Source organism: Haliotis rufescens, unplaced genomic scaffold (genome assembly GCF_023055435.1).
Source record: "Haliotis rufescens isolate VD_foot unplaced genomic scaffold, xgHalRufe1.0.p SCAF_16, whole genome shotgun sequence".
Lineage (NCBI taxonomy): Eukaryota > Metazoa > Mollusca > Gastropoda > Lepetellida > Haliotidae > Haliotis > Haliotis rufescens.
Genome location: NW_025963846.1, coordinates 29,445,952 through 29,464,118, shown reverse-complemented (window position 1 = coordinate 29,464,118; position 18,167 = coordinate 29,445,952). Strand labels below are relative to the sequence as shown.

Genomic DNA, 18,167 nt, shown 5'->3' with positions numbered 1-18,167 from the left:
TTGGTTGTACACTACACCTTGGTTGTATGCTAAAACTTGGTTGTACACTAAGACTTGGTTGTACACTAAGACTTGGTTCTACACTACACCATGATTGTACACTAAGACTTGGTTGTACACTAAGACTTGGTTGTACTCTACGACTTGGTTGTACACTAAGACTTGGTTGTACACTAAGACTTGGTTGTACACTAAGACTTGGTTGTACACTACACCTTGGTTTTACACTAAGACTTGGTATTACACTAAGACTTGGTTGTACGCTAAGACTTGGTTTTATGCTAAAACTTGGTTGTACACTAAGACTTGGTTGTACACTAAGACTTGGTTGTACACTATGACTTGGTTGTACACTAAGACTTGGTTGTACACTAAGACTTGGTTGTACACTAAGACTTGGTTGTACACTATGACTTGGTTCTACACTACGACTTGGTTGTACACTAAGACTTGGTTGTACACTATGACTTGGTTGTACACTAAGACTTGGTTGTACACTAAGACTTGGTTGTACACTAAGACTTGGTTGTACACTATGACTTGGTTGTACACTAAGACTTGGTTGTACACTACGACTTGGTGTACACTAAGACTTGGTTGTACACTACGACTTGGTTGTACACTAAGACTTGGTTGTACACTAAGACTTGGTTGTACACTACGACTTGGTTGTACACTAAGACTTGGTTGTACACTATGACTTGGTTGTACACTAAGACTTGGTTGTACACTATGACTTGGTTGTACACTAAGACTTGGTTGTACACTACGACTTGGTTGTACACTAAGACTTGGTTGTACACTACGACTTGGTTGTACACTAAGACTTGGTTGTACACTAAGACTTGGTTGTACACTACGACTTGGTTGTACACTAAGACTTGGTTGTACACTATGACTTGGTTGTACACTAAGACTTGGTTGTACACTACGACTTGGTTGTACACTAAGACTTGGTTGTACACTATGACTTGGTTGTACACTAAGACTTGGTTGTACACTATGACTTGGTTGTACACTAAGACTTGGTTGTATGCTACGACTTGGTTGTACACTAAGACTTGGTTGTACACTATGACTTGGTTGTACACTAAGACTTGGTTGTACTCTAAGACTTGGTTGTACACTATGACTTGGTTGTACACTAAGACTTGGTTGTATGCTACGACTTGGTTGTACACTAAGACTTGGTTGTACACTAAGACTTGGTTGTACACTATGACTTGGTTGTACACTATGACTTGGTTGTACACTAAGACTTGGTTGTACACTATGACTTGGTTGTACACTAAGACTTGGTTGTACACTATGACTTGGTTGTACACTAAGACTTGGTTGTACACTAAGACTTGGTTGTACACTATGACTTGGTTGTACACTAAGACTTGGTTGTATGCTACGACTTGGTTGTACACTAAGACTTGGTTGTACACTATGACTTGGTTGTACACTAAGACTTGGTTGTACACTAAGACTTGGTTGTACTCTAAGACTTGGTTGTACGCTATGACTTGGTTGTACACAAAGACTTGGTTGTACACTATGACTTGGTTGTACACTAAGACTTGGTTGTACACTATGACTTGGTTGTTCACTAAGACTTGGTTGTACTCTAAGACTTGGTTGTACACTATGACTTGGTTGTACACTAAGACTTGGTTGTACACTAAGACTTGGTTGTACACTATGACTGTCTGCTACAGTGGTGGTAATCTACTGCCTGTTATTATTTAGCTGGAATATTGCTGACTATTGCAGCGTTAACCAACAAACAAACATAACCCAACTCACTCACTCACTCACTCACTCACTCACTCACTCACTCACTCACTCACTCACTCACTCACTCACTCACTCACTCACTCACTCACTCACTCACTCACTCACTCACTCACTCACTCACTCACTCACTCACTCACTCACTCACTCACTCACTCACTCACTCACTCACTCACTCACTCACTCACTCACTCACTCACTCACTCACTCACTCACTCACTCACTCACTCACTCACTCACTCACTCACTCACTCACTCACTCACTCACTCACTCACTCACTCACTCACTCACTCACTCACTCACTCACTCACTCACTCACTCACTCACTCACTCACTCACTCACTCACTCACTCACTCACTCACTCACTCACTCACTCACTCACTCACTCACTCACTCACTCACTCACTCACTCACTCACTCACTCACTCACTCACTCACTCACTCAGATCCTGTGTCTGGGTTCACCTTTCATGGTAGTTCTCATTGCTGAAATTACAGTTTGGGGAAATGTCATGTCCTTTCAGATGGTTTCAAATTCCATCAATAGTTTTTGAGAAAATGTGTTCATGATTAAAATACAAACATCAAATAAGGTATCACCAGTGTAAAAGAAGAACCATCAGGTTGAAGTTTTTTAAGAATTTTTTAAGTCATCATAAATCACTCTTGATTAATTTGATAATCGACCAAATTAAAATGTGTTTTTGATATTATTGAAAGGGTTTTATTGCTTTTATATAAACAACATATATTAAAAAAAATACATGTATATCAGCTTTCAATCAGACATGGTAATTCTGTCGTTGGCTTCTGGCAGAATAATTGGTTTTTGAGTCATTATATCATTTTCTTTGAAAAATAATGTTCTTTCCCAAAGAGAACTTGATTAATTTCTGAGAGTTCCAGTCAAATTTACAGTTTTAATATGATTGCTGGTTTGTAATTCATGATGCTGATGAAATGTCACCTTATTCGAAATGTTATTTGTCATTTGAGAAATATTTTTAATTCAGCAACTTTGAAATTGATTTTGTAACCTTTAACTCACATTGGCGAGCCTAATATTTCAAGGTCATGAAAGTTGTTTTCTGTCTTTTAGCTATTTGTTCATGGAATATCTCGTATATTCATTGATCATCCAAACTGGCTTCAACAGGACTCAGCATCGCTTTGGTGAGATCAGGCAGTATCGCTTTGGTGAGATCAGGCAGTATCGCTTTGGTGAGATCAGGCAGTATCGCTTTGGAGAGATCAGGCAGTATCGCTTTGGAGAGATCAGGCAGTATCGCTTTGGTGAGATCATGCAGTATTGCTTTGGTGAGATCATGCAGTATCGCTTTGGTGAGATCAGGCAGTATCGCTTTGGTGAGATCAGGCAGTATCGCTTTGGAGAGATCAGGCAGTATCGCTTTGGTGAGATCAGGCAGTATCGCTTTGGAGAGATCAGGCAGTATCGCTTTGGTGAGATCAGGCAGTATCGCTTTGGAGAGATCAGGCAGTATCGCTTTGGAGATATGTGTAGTGGAGCTTCAGCACAATGCAAGAAAGGGGAGGTGGGGTAGTCTTGTGGTTAAAGCATTCACTCGTCATGCCGAAGGCCGAGTTCGATTCCCCACAGATGTTGATGAAGTATTGCTGAAGTATTGCTGAAGTATTGCTGAAAGCAGCGTAAGACCATACTCACTCACTCACTCACTCAAGTTTTCTAAATTGACATATCCTCAATTGGATGGACAATTTAGGGGTAGCCTAGTGGTTAAAGCGTTCGCTCATCACGCCGTAGACCCGGGTTGGCTTCCCCACATGGGACAGTGTGTGAAGCCCATTTCTGGTGTCCCCCGCCGTGATATTGCTTGAATATTGCTAAAAGTGGGTCAAATCAATCAATCAACCAACCAACCAACCAACCAACCAACCAACCAACCAACCAACCAACCAACCAATCAACCAATCAATGCTTAACACTCAAGACCATGAACACATTGGTTATCACTGATTAGAAACTAAAAAGTTGAACAAATTATTTCGGATGATAAATAGAATCTCACCCTCGTGTCGTATATTGCGTTTATTCATAATACTGAGAGGCCATAGGCCAACAGTACATGTTATATAGTAATGGGTGTATATACATTTATAAGGAAACATAGTTACAACTTCTTTGGTTCATACTAGTCGTCTAAGGCGCTGCGATTCACTATGCAGAGTTGCCTCCCTTGGGCACGCCAGAAACCTATGATTGTGGTTTGAATCCCGGTTCACCCCGATTATGTTTTTAGGTTTGTCAGCACCATACCCGTGCTTCTGGGTTTCACCGAAGTGGTAAACGTCTGAGACCTGCATCATTTCGGGCTTTCCTCCCACATTAAACCCAACTCACTCACTCACTCTCTCACTCTCAGGTTCATAGCGTGCAATTTTTACATAACAGGTGTTTTTTATTCTGCATGGTCTGACATGCTCAGATTCCACTTTGTAATGGTGACGTTGACCTTAGTTTTAAAAGACACAGATAACATTTGACTGACTTACATTTTGTACAAGTCTGACTGCTTGTATTGTTTTGGAAACCTATTGATACGACTTAATTCTTTAAGTAACCTGAATTTGGAAAAGAGACAGTGAATGTCTCCTCTATGAAATGTCAAGCCAGCCTAATTCTTGTCACGAAATCTCGCTCGGTAGATGGTCGCAATACAGATGACATATCATCCATCAACACAAATAGTCCTGTTGGTAGTCCACAATAGTGGCAACCCGTGAAGATCCGGGGTAGAATAGGTCTTCAGCAACCCATGCTTGCCGTAAAAGGTGACTATGCTTGTCTTAAGAGGCGATTAACAGGATCGGGTGGTCAAGCTGACTTGGTTGATGCATGTCATCGTATCTCAATTGCGTGGATCGATGCTCAAGGTATTAATCACTGGATTGTCTGGTCCAGACTCGATTATTTACAGACCGCCGTCATATAGCTGGAATATTGCTGAGTGCGGCGTTAAACGACAACCAACCAACCAACCACAATAATGGCAAATTCTTGTTCTTCCCTCGACTTGCAAGTTGTGACCTTTGACCTTTGATATCTTGAAGCCAGCTGCATCAGCAAAGTTTTCCGACGAAAACAAACCAAGAGAAGGACTCAAGTAACATCCTCATGCTGAAGACAACAAGACGTAAATCTGTCATGAGATTTCCCTAAAGGCTTTGATTTTGGTAATGAGAAACTTAAAATGAAATGATTACCAACGAACAAACTCACGGAAACAGCACTGGGGCCATCTGGCAACATGGAGTGTTCATTTCATGGGAATTATTGTATTTCAATCTTGTCTCCATTATACTCGATCTTCGTGAATCAAATTAATTAAATTAACAACATGTTTCATTTTTTCAAAATAATAACCACTGAACAGAATATACTGTGTGTGTATTCAAGAAAAGTTACTAATAAATGAAAAACAATGCTGTAATTAACAGATACATTACTATTAAAACCAGATGAGTTGCCATTGAGAACAGATTCGTTACCACACTGTTGTTATGCACAGATGTCTGGACATCGAAATGTATTTTACACATATAGTGGAGAATGATGAACCTCAAACAGCTGACTATATTTTTGTTACATATTTGTTCATATTTATGTTTACTCAGATACTGGCTCAAAATAACAGAGATGTCGCGGGAACGATTCCCAAGAAAATGCTACGAAATGCTTGTCTATCATGATAGTGTTGGTTACGTAACCTGGGTATCTTCTCTGGATATGTTTGGCTTAATCAAAGCATTGGAGACAAAATGTATTTTCTTAGCTCTTTTAAGCAGGTAGCAATTGATATGTTTACTCAAAACTGGAGGTCGTCACTAGATAACAGTACACACTACGACGTCTATAAAACCTTTAAATATTGTCTAACACCAGAGGTTTACCAGCATACTATAACAGAGAGAAAAATTAGAGACACATTTATTAAACTTAGGCTAGGGTTAAATGATTTGATGTGCAACAGGGGTCGCTTCTCCTCTATTCCTAACGATATGCATTTTTGTCCATTCTGCGTAAACCATATTGAAAACAAATTACACTTTTTGTTTATATGTCCAATTTACGACAATCTAAGATTGAAATATATGCCTGATATCACTAAGAACCACTATTCCATGAACAAAATATTATCTTTTAATGGTATCCCTAGTCAAAAATTAACTAAGATATTACAATACATCTATCAAAGTCTACGAGTGCGTAGTAAATTACTTAGTAAATCCGATATGTCAAGAAACAGGTAGTTGTTTTGAAACTTTCGCATCTAGATCAGGAGTATCTACATTTCATTTTTGTCTTTTTGTTTCTACTAGAAATGCATATACATTGAAATTGTCAAATTGTCTTGACATGATGAGTATATTACTGATAGATTGAACACTGATTTGTATTGAACACCGCACTATGGCTGAAAGCCTTTGTAACGTAAAACTTCATATTTCCATTCCATCCCTTTTGTATTCCTTTTGTATTTTATACTACTACTGCTGCCACTGTGGTTATTGCCACTGTTGTTACAATACCTCTATTACATGTCAAGCATCATATTAGTTATCCAATAATTAAATAATGCCATTGTCACTTACCTGTGTCATCGTCACTTACCTGTATCATTGTAACCTACCTGTGTCATTGTCACTAACCTGTGGCATTGTCACTTACCTGTGTCATTGTCACTAACCTGTGGCATTGTCACTTACCTGTGGCAGTGTCACTTACCTGTGTCATCATCATCGACCTGTGTCACCATCACCGACCTGTGTCATCATCACCGACCTGTGTCACCATCACCGACCTGTGTCATCATCACCTACCTGTGTCATCATCACCGACCTGTGTCACCATCACCGATCTGTGTCATCATCACCGACCTGTGTCACCATCACCGACCTGTGTCATCATCACCTACCTGTGTCATCATCACTGATCTGTGTCACCATCACCGACCTGTGTCACCATCATCGACCTGTGTCATCATCACCGACCTGTGTCATCATCACCGACCTGTGTCATCATCACCGACCTGGATGTTATTAGAATCAGGACCTTGCTGATTATGTGTCATGCCGTGTATTTACATGTCGCCAAGATACACTTGAACTATTGCTGATTTTATTAAAAGCATCCTCCACTCACAAACCGATAAACTATGCTAGGGTCAGTTGTAGCGAGTCCTCTTGATTCAAGTTGTTCAAGACCCGTGAAGATCCAGGATAGAATAGGTCTTCAGCAACCCATGCTTGCCATAAAAGGCGACTATGCTTGTCGTAAAAGTCAACTAAAGGGATCGGGTGGTCAGGCTCGCTGACTTGGTTGATGCAGGTCATCGATCCCAATTGCATGGATCGATGCTCATGATATCAATCACTGGATTGTCTGGTCCAGACTTGATTATTTTACAGACCGCCGTCATATAGCTGTAATATTGCTGAGTGCGGCGTAAAAACAACAAACCAACCAAAAATCAAATTGTTCAATCACTATTTCCTTTGTTTCTTTAGCCACATGTAATGATTACCTTCACAACACACAGACAGTGACACACATGACACTAAGTAGGAAGATCAGTTTTATTCCACACTAAAAGGCCACAGGCACATAGTACAATTCTATTTGCAGGAGAGCTTGCAGATACGTTTGACAGTTCAATTTCTAATTAACATAGCATGATAAATAAACATTGATAGTTTTTTGTGAGTAGAATTATCAGTTGTTGACATGATCGACATAAATTTGTGTTGAGTGGGATGAACATAAAACGACAGTTCTATACATCTACTTCTTAGATCTATTGTTGACAAACTAACAGAAAACAAAACTCACTCTTTAATCTAATTAAAATCACAGATTCTCAACTCTCCAACTATGTTTCTATGTCTGCCTAGGGGAGCACGGGTGGCCCAGTCGTCTAAGGCGCCACGATTTGCTGTGCAGAGTCGCGTCCCTTGGGCACGCCAGAAACCTATGATTGTGGGTTCGAATCCCGGTTCGCCCCGATTATGTTTCTAGGTTTGTCAGCACCATACCCGTGCTCGTGGGTTTCACCGAAGTGGTAAACGTCTGAGACTTCGGGCTTTCCTCCCACATTAAGCTGACACGCCGTGATATAACTGGAATACTGTTAAAAGCGGCGTTAAACCCAACTCACTCACTCACTCACTATGTCTGCCTACTTCATTCCTAAGTCTATGAAAGCTGCATCTAAATTTGCTAAAGTTATTCTAAATCTTTTAAAATTGATATCAAACAATAGTGTCGGAAATATGTGACTTAAAAAGCTTGTAATAATTACAATTTTTAAAATCTTAAAACATGCCATGACCATTTTTTATCCCCTACTAATTATTCTGTCCAATATAAAAAAAGCCAGCAATTAATGAAAAAATGGGCATCCTTACAGTATTATGAAAGGACAAAGTATTCAAACTTCATCTTTCTTATGTCCTCAAATCCAAACATTAAGAACAGACTGGCAAAACATTTAGCCCCGTGTCTCTCAGGTTCAAATTGCACAGACAATACAAGAATGCAGGCTGTTTGTATTCAGGGAGAGAGTGTGTACGCTGCTCAGGGGAGACAAGAGTGATGGGGCTGCTGTTTATTTCATATAGACATCTGTGATGTATTTCTAAATCACATTGTTTATTTGCGGGAAGGAAAGCCACCAGTGTGTGGATCGAGAAGAACCTTTCCTGTATCAGATGATGCGGAGATGACGTCACGCTTTAGCTGTGTTGATGTTCCGTGTCTCTGTGTGCCTGATAAATGAGGGTTTAGGGGGGAGATCCAGCATGGGCCAAGTTTAGCCATGATTGTGCAGGTGTGGTGACTCCGTGTCAACAATTGCCCCCGATGGCATGCATCGTCACGGATGCTTTCAGTCAGGGGGTTATCTGGTCTAGACTCATTATTTTACATGACTGTTGTCATATAGCTGGAATATTGCTGACTGTAGTGTTAAATCATTTTCACACATTCACTCACTGACTCACTCACTCAGCCACTCACTCACCCAGCCACTCACTCACTCACTCACTCACCCACCCATTCACTCACTCACTCACTCACTCACTCACTCACTCACTCACTAACCCACCAACCCATTCACTCACTCACTCACTCACCCACCCACTCACCCACTCACTCACTCACTCACTCACTCACTCACTCACTCACTCATCCACCCACCCACCCACTCACCCAGCAACTCACTCACTCACTCACTCACTCACCCACCCATCCACTCACTAACTCACTCACTGACTCACTCACTCACTCACTCACTCACTCATTCACCCACCCACCCACCCACCCACCCACCCACCCACTCACTCACTCACTCATTCAACCACCCACTCAACCACCCACCCACTCACTCACTCACTCACTCACTCACTCACTCACTCACCAACCCACTCACTCACTCACTCACCGAACACACCCACTACTGACACCAGGGACACCATGGACACCATGCCACTACTGACACCATGGACACCATGCCACTATTGACACCATGGACACCATGCCACTATTGACACTATGGACACCATGCCACTATTGACACCATGGACACCATGCCACTATTGACACCATGGACACCATGCCACTATTGACATCATGGACAGCGTGCCACTATTGACACTATGGACACCATGCCACTATTGACACCATGGACACCATGCCACTATTGACACCATGGACACCATGCCACTATTGACACCATGGACAGCGTGCCACTATTGACACCATGGACACCAAGCCACTATTGACACCATGGACACCATGCCACTATTGACACCATGGACACCGTGCCACTATAGACACCATGCCACTATTGACACCATGCCACTATTGACACCATGGACACCATGCCACTATTGACACCATGGACAGCGTGCCACTATTGACACTCTGGACACCATGCCACTATGGACACCATGGACACCATGCCACTATTGACACCATGGACACCATGCCACTATTGACACCATGGACACCATGCCACTATGGACACCATGGACACCATGCCACTATTGACACTATGGACACCATGCCACTTTTGACACCATGGACACCATGCCACTATTGACACCATGGACACCATGCCACTATTGACACTATGGACACCATGCCACTATGGACACCATGCCACTATAGACACCATGCCACTATAGACACCATGGTTGTTCCTGCTGCTCCTTGTAAACCTTGTGTTGAGACTGTGCAAATCTGTCTTAAGTTTCCTAAAAATCCCCAATATTGATCATTGATGTTCTTCACTCAACATTTAGCCATTTTCTTTAAGAAATCTGAAAAGTTGAAAAACAGTTTGGCTTAATATGACATAATTGATACCCCTAGCACTGAGAACACGAGTTTTTACTTCAGTCGTTACGAGTTTTAGTGGCAGCAGATCCTAGAGGGGCGATCTTTTTGTGAGCGTGAACTGACAAAACTGACAAGAGCAAGTCAGCAGCCTGACAGCGAAAGATGGTCTCTGTGACAATGCCGGATCCAGAACTATAGTCCCATAAAGACCGCAGGATTACATTCTCAGATTTGGCATCAAATGCCAACATTGTTTGTCTTGTATTATTAATGTCAATACGCGAGACTAGCGAAGACTCCAGACATCAGGAGACGGTTGTGACATTTGATCACAATGTGAAAAGAAACATGAGGATAAGTAGGAAAAATAAAGTTGTTTGTATTAAAATGTCCGTGAGTCAAGTCTGTGGTGGCTTCACCGACCTTCATGTATCCTGTGATGTTCATTAACGGTGTACTGCAGAGTCATGTGGTGGAATATTGCTGAGGGAAGTATCAACCAGAATTGTTGGGATGTTTGATCTTTCGTATCAGCTTCATCGTTACACCATGCTTGTATACAACAGACTCCCCCCAGCAAACCTTTACTTGGGGAACCTGGGGCCAGGTATGTTTCCGGCTCAGTCCCGAAAGATGTTGACTTGTTTCCCAAATTAGTTCGTGCGATCTTTTCTTGAGCGTAAAGGATTTTTATTCAACTAGTTTTTTAGGTGAGGTTGCATAATGCTAGGCTAGGGTATCATGATTTGTCAGATTTGGTCCAGAATAAACAAGATCGGCGGTGTCTTTAGTTATTGACTTTATTCAGCATGACAGTGTTCATAAATTACTCTGGGGGCATCCAAGTTCTCTGTGGCAGTGGAGTAGTCTGGTGGTTAAAGCGTCTGCTCATCACGGCGAAGACCCGGGTTTGATTCCCCACAGGGTACAATGTGTGAAGCCCATTTGTGGCGTCCCCCAATCATGATGTTTTTTAATATTGCTGAAAGCAGCGTAAAACCATACTCACTCACTCACTCTAGTTTTCCAAATAGTGAGTGAGTGAGTGAGTGAGTTAGTATGGTTTTACGCCGCTTTTAGCAATATTCCAGCAATATCACGTTGGGGGACACCAGAAATGGGCTTCACACATTGTACCCATGTCGGGAATCGAACCCGGGTCTTCGGCGTGACGAGCGAACGCTTTAACCACTAGGCTACCTGACCGCCCCTCCAATTAGATATATCCTCAATTACTCTGGGAATGTCTTACTTCTCAAAAAAGTTTCAAAAAATTCTCCAAGACTTCAATTTATATACACACACACACACACACACACACACACACACACACACACACACACACACACACACACACACACACACACACTTATAAAGGTATATACTGTGAAATGAATGAGTTTCCAAATGAATGCGACTGGTGGCCTGAAGGCCAAAATGCAACTCAATATGAATGCCCTGAGTTGAGTACTTCCATAAAACAATACATAGCGTTTTCCTAAAAACAACAGATAATTTATGTGTTTATTCTGGTGACTGGCATTGAGGAAGTTCAGTGAAATAAAAAAATTGAACCAGTAGTTGATGCAGTTGCAAAGAAGAAAAACACTGTGTTGCGTGGGTGGCGTCTGTCTGGACTCGCTGGAGTAATCAGTGATGTATAGTTTGACACGAGTGGGTAGAACTCTTGACCCCAGCAGTGTCAACTCACAGCATGTCCATTATGTAATTTCTAATGTTTGAATGACATCATTATATACTTGTTACAAGTGCTGCTCAATAAACAGTGACGTGGAATATATATAGTTGTTTAATTTTAGGTCCAAGTTGGTATTTCTGCTATCCAAAATGTGAAGTGAGGCTGTAGTGATGTGATAGACATTTTGAGATATGAATGCGATGTTTAATCAATGGGAGCGAAGACCACTCACATTTTTTACATTTAATTCAAGCTCCCATTAATTTCAAGATTTACAATAGTTTGAAACAGGTGTGCTTGTCTGCTTGCTCAAAGATTTTATTGCATGAATGAATATGGCAGTTGATGACCTCTGTATTTAATTACACAAGCACAGACAATAGCCCTGGACCTCGTTCCACAAAGTATTTTAGTGCTACAATCATCTTAAGCTCAAAGGGGCGGTCGGGTAGCCTAGTGGTTAAAGCGTTCGCTCGTCACGCCGAAGACTCGGGTTCAATTCCTGACATGGGTACAATGTGTGAAGTCCATTTCTGGTGTACCCGCCATGATATTGCTGGAATATTGCTAAAAGCAGCGTAAAACCATACTCACACACTCACTCACTCACTCACTCTTAAGGTCATGTTAAAATAAGGGAGTTGTGATCGCTTTGTGGATAATGGCTCGCTGGACTGGAGATGGAATATATGATTCAAACATGGTCTGTAACATCCCCTCCACAGACCGGCCCTAAAGATTCATGTAGAATAGGTCTTCAGCAACCCATGCTTGCCGTAAAAGGCCACTATGCTTGTCATAAGAGGCGACTAATGGGATCGGGTGGCCAGGCTCACTGACTTGGTTGATGCATGTCATCGTATCCCAATTGCATATGGATCAATGCTCATGATGTCAATCACTGGATTGTCTCCCCAGACTCAATTATATACAGACTGCCGTCATATAGCTGGACTATTGCTGAGTGCGACACTAAACAACAAAACAAACAAACAAACAAACAAACCTCCACAGCTATGTACATCAATGTCCTTGTGTGCTGTCACAGTAGATCTGACACTTCCAAAACTTTGTTTGTGTTTCAAAGAATTTTATTTAAATTCAAGATCCTACTTGTCAAATTACATGTGTTCCCATAGTGTTCAACAGATAGAGATCCTGCGTCTCCATAGTCTGTACCAGATAGTTAATCTTGTGAAGATCAGAGTTAGAATTGGTCTTCAGTAACCAATGCTTGTCGCCAGGAAGAGTTAGAATAACCAACCCATGCTTGTCGTGATGCCACTAACAGGATAGGGTGATAAAGCTCGCTGACTTGGTTGATGCATATCATTGTATCCAAACTGCATTGATTGCTACTTATGAAGTCAATGACTTGATCATCTGGTCCAGACCCAATTATTTACAGACCGCCGTCACATAGCTGGAATATTGCTGAGTGCAGTGTTAAACAGACAATTGTGAACGTGAATCTCACAGTTTGTGAATTGTGAAAGTCTATTTAAAGCATATCTATCACCAGTGCCTTGATTCTGATAGCATGGTGCATCGATCCGTGAGGATCTGGGGCTGTTTAGGTCTTCAACCCATGCTTGCTGTAAAAGGCGACTATGATTGTCGTAAGAGGCGACAAACGGGATCGGGTGGTCAGGCTCGCTGGCTTGTTTGATACATGTCATCATATCCCAATTCCGTGGATCGATGCTCATGATGTCAATCACTGGACTGTCTGGTCCAGACTTGATTATTTACAGACTGCTGTCATATAGCTGGAATATTGCTCAGTGCAGCAACAAACAAACGAACAAATCATGATGCATCACATCAGCCCCCCCACTCGTCCTTGATTTATCACAAATCATCAGAACCCAATTAAGGTACACATCCCAAATCTCGGTCACTATGGGTTTTCCTCCTGTATAAAGCTGACACTCTATCGTGTAGGTGAAATACTGTTCAAAGTAGTGTTAACTAGGACTGTTATGATTCACTCGCTTATTTGGTGCATCGAACCTTATCCCATCATGAATTAAATTCCTTATTCGTGGTCACTAGAATCGAATATTTACAAAATAAATTCAAAAGAGTGTTGTATTTTACTTGAAGTTGTCTGTTATTTATCAAAGCAGGATATACAAATTGGAATATCTACAAGCCATTAGAGGTGAAACAATACATCGGTGCATCGGGGCACGGTGCATTGTGAGTTTTCATGCACCGATATAATACATGATACATTTCTTTCTGTTTCGATACAAGACGATACACTTGCTAAAATACATTATACTCCTTAATGATCACTCGGTACTTTTGTCAGTCAAAAATGGCAAAATGTGTCTACAGATAGCATTTCCTCTTGAACCTGCTCTATAATATTTATAGTCAAGACATTTCCATGCGATTTGTATCGTATTGTGACCTCGGTATCGTGATACATTTCGTATCGTGACCCTGCTGTATCGTTTGACCCCTAGTGTTAACCCAACTGAGTCAATCTATCCGTCGAGCGGTCGGGTAGCCTAGTGGTTAAAGCGTTCGCTTGTGACGCCGAAGACCCGGGTTCGATTCCTGACGGGTACATTGTGTGAAGCCCATTTCTGGTGTCCCCCGCCATGATATTGCTGGAATATTGCTAAAAGCGGCGTAAAACCATACTCCCTCACTCACTCTATCCGTCACAGTTTCTATGTCCTCATGTCATGTTTGTCTCTCCCACAGTGCCGTCCAAACCATCTGTGACGTCCTGGATGTCCATCAGCAGTACTGGAAGAGCCTCAAGTTTAGAGGTACTGTTCCGCCTCACTTCAGTCAGGGCAATTATTATCCAAAAGTGGCTTCCGCAGGAGATATTGCCACAACGAATTGCATTACAAAGATTTGCATTGGAGGGAAATAAATTTCAGGGCAATTATCATCCAAAAGTGGCTTCCGCAGGAGATATTGCCACAACAAATTGCATTACAAAGATTTGCATGGGAGGGAAATAAATTTCAGGGCAATTATCATCCAAAAGTGGCTTCCGCAGGAGATATTGCCACAACGAATTGCGTTACAAAGATTTGCATGGGAGGGAAATAAATTTCAGGGCAATTATCATCCAAAAGTGGCTTCCGCAGGAGATATATGCCACAACGAATTGCATTACAAAGATTTGCATGGGAGGGAAATAAATTTCTGAGTGGGCGAAAAATCCCTATACCCCGCCATGAAGGAAACAGCCTGCACGAGGATTTCTAAGCGGGAGAAAAAATCCCTTACATCCCGCTTAAAAGCTAAAAGCCTCAGACAATGAAAGTCACGTGACAAAGCACAAGTTAACCTCAGCTCAAACAAACACCTCTTTTCTATCAATTTTGAATTTGTTTGAATTTTTTTATGACAGACCTGTGAAGATCCGTTGTAGAATAGGTCTTCAACAATCCATGTTCGCCGTAAAAGGCGACTATGCTTGTCATAAGAGGCAACTTTCGGGATCGGGTGGTCAGGCTTGCTGACTTGGTTGAAGCATGTCATCGATCCTAACTGCATGGATCGATGATCATGATATCAATCACTGGGTTATCTGGTCCAGACTCGATTATTTACAGAGCACCGTCATATAGCTAGAATATTGCTGAGTGCAGCGTTAAACAACAAACAAACAAACAATTTCATGCGTCCATGGTAGAGAACTTTTATGTGGAAAGCATAAAACCAAGTGTACCCCTTGGGATACTGCTACAACTTATAGTCCACTTTGTAAGCAGTTCATGTTTTATTGAATAGAAGGTAATGCCTAACATGTGATGGGGGGTGGTCATAGTGGCCCAGTGGGTAAAGCTCATCATGCCAACCTGGGTTCGAGTCCTCACATGGTAACAATTTGTGTACATTCTTGATGTCCCAGCTGAGATAGGGCTGAAAGAATGATTGACGTCACGTTACGCCAAACTCACTCTTAATTAATATCCTAGAATTACATCAGATGATGATTGTCTGCTTGTAAGATGTTTCAGCATTGGATCCAAATGTGACTAAAACTTAATGGCCAATGTCTTCTGCTGTGCCCATCTAAGAAAATAAGATAAAATCCAAACTATGAACTTTGAACAATGAAAAAAGTCTCTCATCAGCAACATTTTTTTTTACTGAAACAGTTTGCATTAATTAATCGACAGACAAAGTGTGTTGCATGTCTGATGCCAGACCTATATTTCAGTGAAGATCCCCACAATAGCCCAAGTCATGGACATGGAAGAAAAAATGAAGCAAGGACCGGGGTAAGTTGCGATGAAATTGATTCTCGTGGCGACATTGGCGAGACATATGGTTCATTTCCAGGCTTGTCAGAGATCAAACGCCAGACACACGGCCGGGAAGTCTCCATGTCAGGCTCTGCGAGAGCCTTCTGATTTTCTCATCCTCGGATGTTGCATCGATGGTTCCAGTCCGGATGAAATTTATACTTATTATGTAGATTTTCGTCTGTTTGTTCCACAATAGCACAGATGCCTTTTTTGTATGCCATGATTACAGGGAAATAGACTTGAACGACAGACAGTGGTTTTGGCAAATTGACACTTGGAGCAGTTGTTAATTTTGATGAGTTTCCTGTCAAAGAACTTTGACATTGTATGTGCTTGGAGGGAAATCCATTGATCCCCATACCTGATGAGCTAACAACTTTGTGTGCTCTGATTTTAAAGTCAGATTTCTCTGGAGCAATTTTGAAAGAGGTTATTTTGGAATGAAAATGCACTTGCTCTTTTTCAGAAACCTTTAAGCAACCTATTTAGATTTAAGTTTTAGATTTGACGATCATTATTTGCCTTTCAGAATAACATTTGGATGTTGTTATTTGATGTTCAGTTTGAGTCTAACCTGATTGAGTACCCTGGTAGATTTCACTGATAGGAGTTTCAGCATAGAAGGGGGGCGGTCGGTTTGCTCGTCACGCCGACGACGCAGGTTCGATTCCCGACACGGGTACAATGTGTGAAGCCCATTTCTGGTGTCCCCCGCCGTGATATTGCTGGAATATTGCTAAAAGCGACGTAAAACCCTACTCACTCAGCATAGAAGTGGTCCCATGTAACAGATGACTAAACAGATGTCTGTGTGTGTGCATTGTCCAGATTTTATCATTTTATTATTTTTTATTGCTTAATTATTTTGCTGTGTCAATATGGATAGTCGAAACTGACAATACATTGTTTATCTAAACAATATGCTGATGTATTTATTTTATGTAAAATTATGAATAAACTGTCTTTTAATTCAGCTCAATGAATGACAGATTGATACTCTTTTGTGTATGTTGAAAATATTTAATACCTGGTACATGCCTTCTTGTACTGCCTGTTTGTGTTACTTGAGAACAGGTCCGTTCCGGTATATATAGTTATGATCCAAGTTCGTCTTGAGGAGAGTTGCTGTTCTGTCCTGGATGTTGTTGGCGGCACTTGATGTCAACTTTCGTCTCTGTGAGTCTGACATTTCTCTCATCACACAACCGTCTAGACACACTCACATGTGGTGGTCGGTGTAGGAGTTCCCAATGAGTTAATTAGTGGTCCTATAACATGATCACACTTTGATCAGTTGTTGTCATTTGTGACTAAATACTTTATTAAGTGCCAGACGTTCATATACCCAATACATCTGTGTTTCATGCTGGACTGATGAGCCATTGGAACAAAAGAAGAAATGTTAGACAAATTATTTAGTGGCGAAAATAAATCTACAAAGCAGACAGGATTATATTTTATTATCGGTGAAAGCTTCTGATTAATTTCAAAGAAACAATATTGGAGATAAGGATCTTGATTTATTTTCAGAAACATTCAAATGATACTAGCATCGCTGAAAGTACTTTCCTGACGTGTCAACAGAATGAAGGATGGTAATAGGAAAGATTTTTACGTACATTTTCTGTCGTGTGCATGAAATGAAAAACAAATGTGTTTCTGTGTAATAAGACTTTCCCAATGCACAAATGTCATATAAGAAATGATGTACTGGCCTACCTTAAATCGTTTCTTCTTGTAATGCCTCGACCATATCAGTGTTCGGGTGTAAAACATAGACATGCCTACACACATGAAAAGAAAATATTGAAAAATGTCTTGCTGAAATTGAGGTGAGTGCTCGTTTGATTTCGGGGACGTAATCAATGTCAGAGTTTTTTCAATATGAGGAAGAAAATGTATTGATGCTGCATATGGAGGAAGCACTCTGTCACCCTGAACAGACGGATACTGACAGCGCCACGGGAGAAAAAGTTTTGTAGAGAGTTTGTCACTGGTGATTACGGATTTCTTGTCAAGTTGGG

General features: G+C 41.2%; 1 protein-coding gene across 4 annotated transcripts in view; it reads left to right on the top strand.

Moving 5' to 3' along the window:
- LOC124152934 (histone deacetylase 6-like) overlaps window positions 1-18,167 on the top strand; it is a 341,819-nt gene that overhangs the window by 84,250 nt on the left and 239,402 nt on the right. For all 4 annotated transcript variants that reach the window (XM_048397096.1, XM_048397095.1, XM_048397097.1 and 1 more), the window contains 2 exons: window positions 14,576-14,643; window positions 16,056-16,116. In XM_048397096.1, the coding sequence (XP_048253053.1) occupies window positions 14,576-14,643; window positions 16,056-16,116 (129 nt within the window). The remainder of the gene's footprint in view (window positions 1-14,575; window positions 14,644-16,055; window positions 16,117-18,167) is intronic.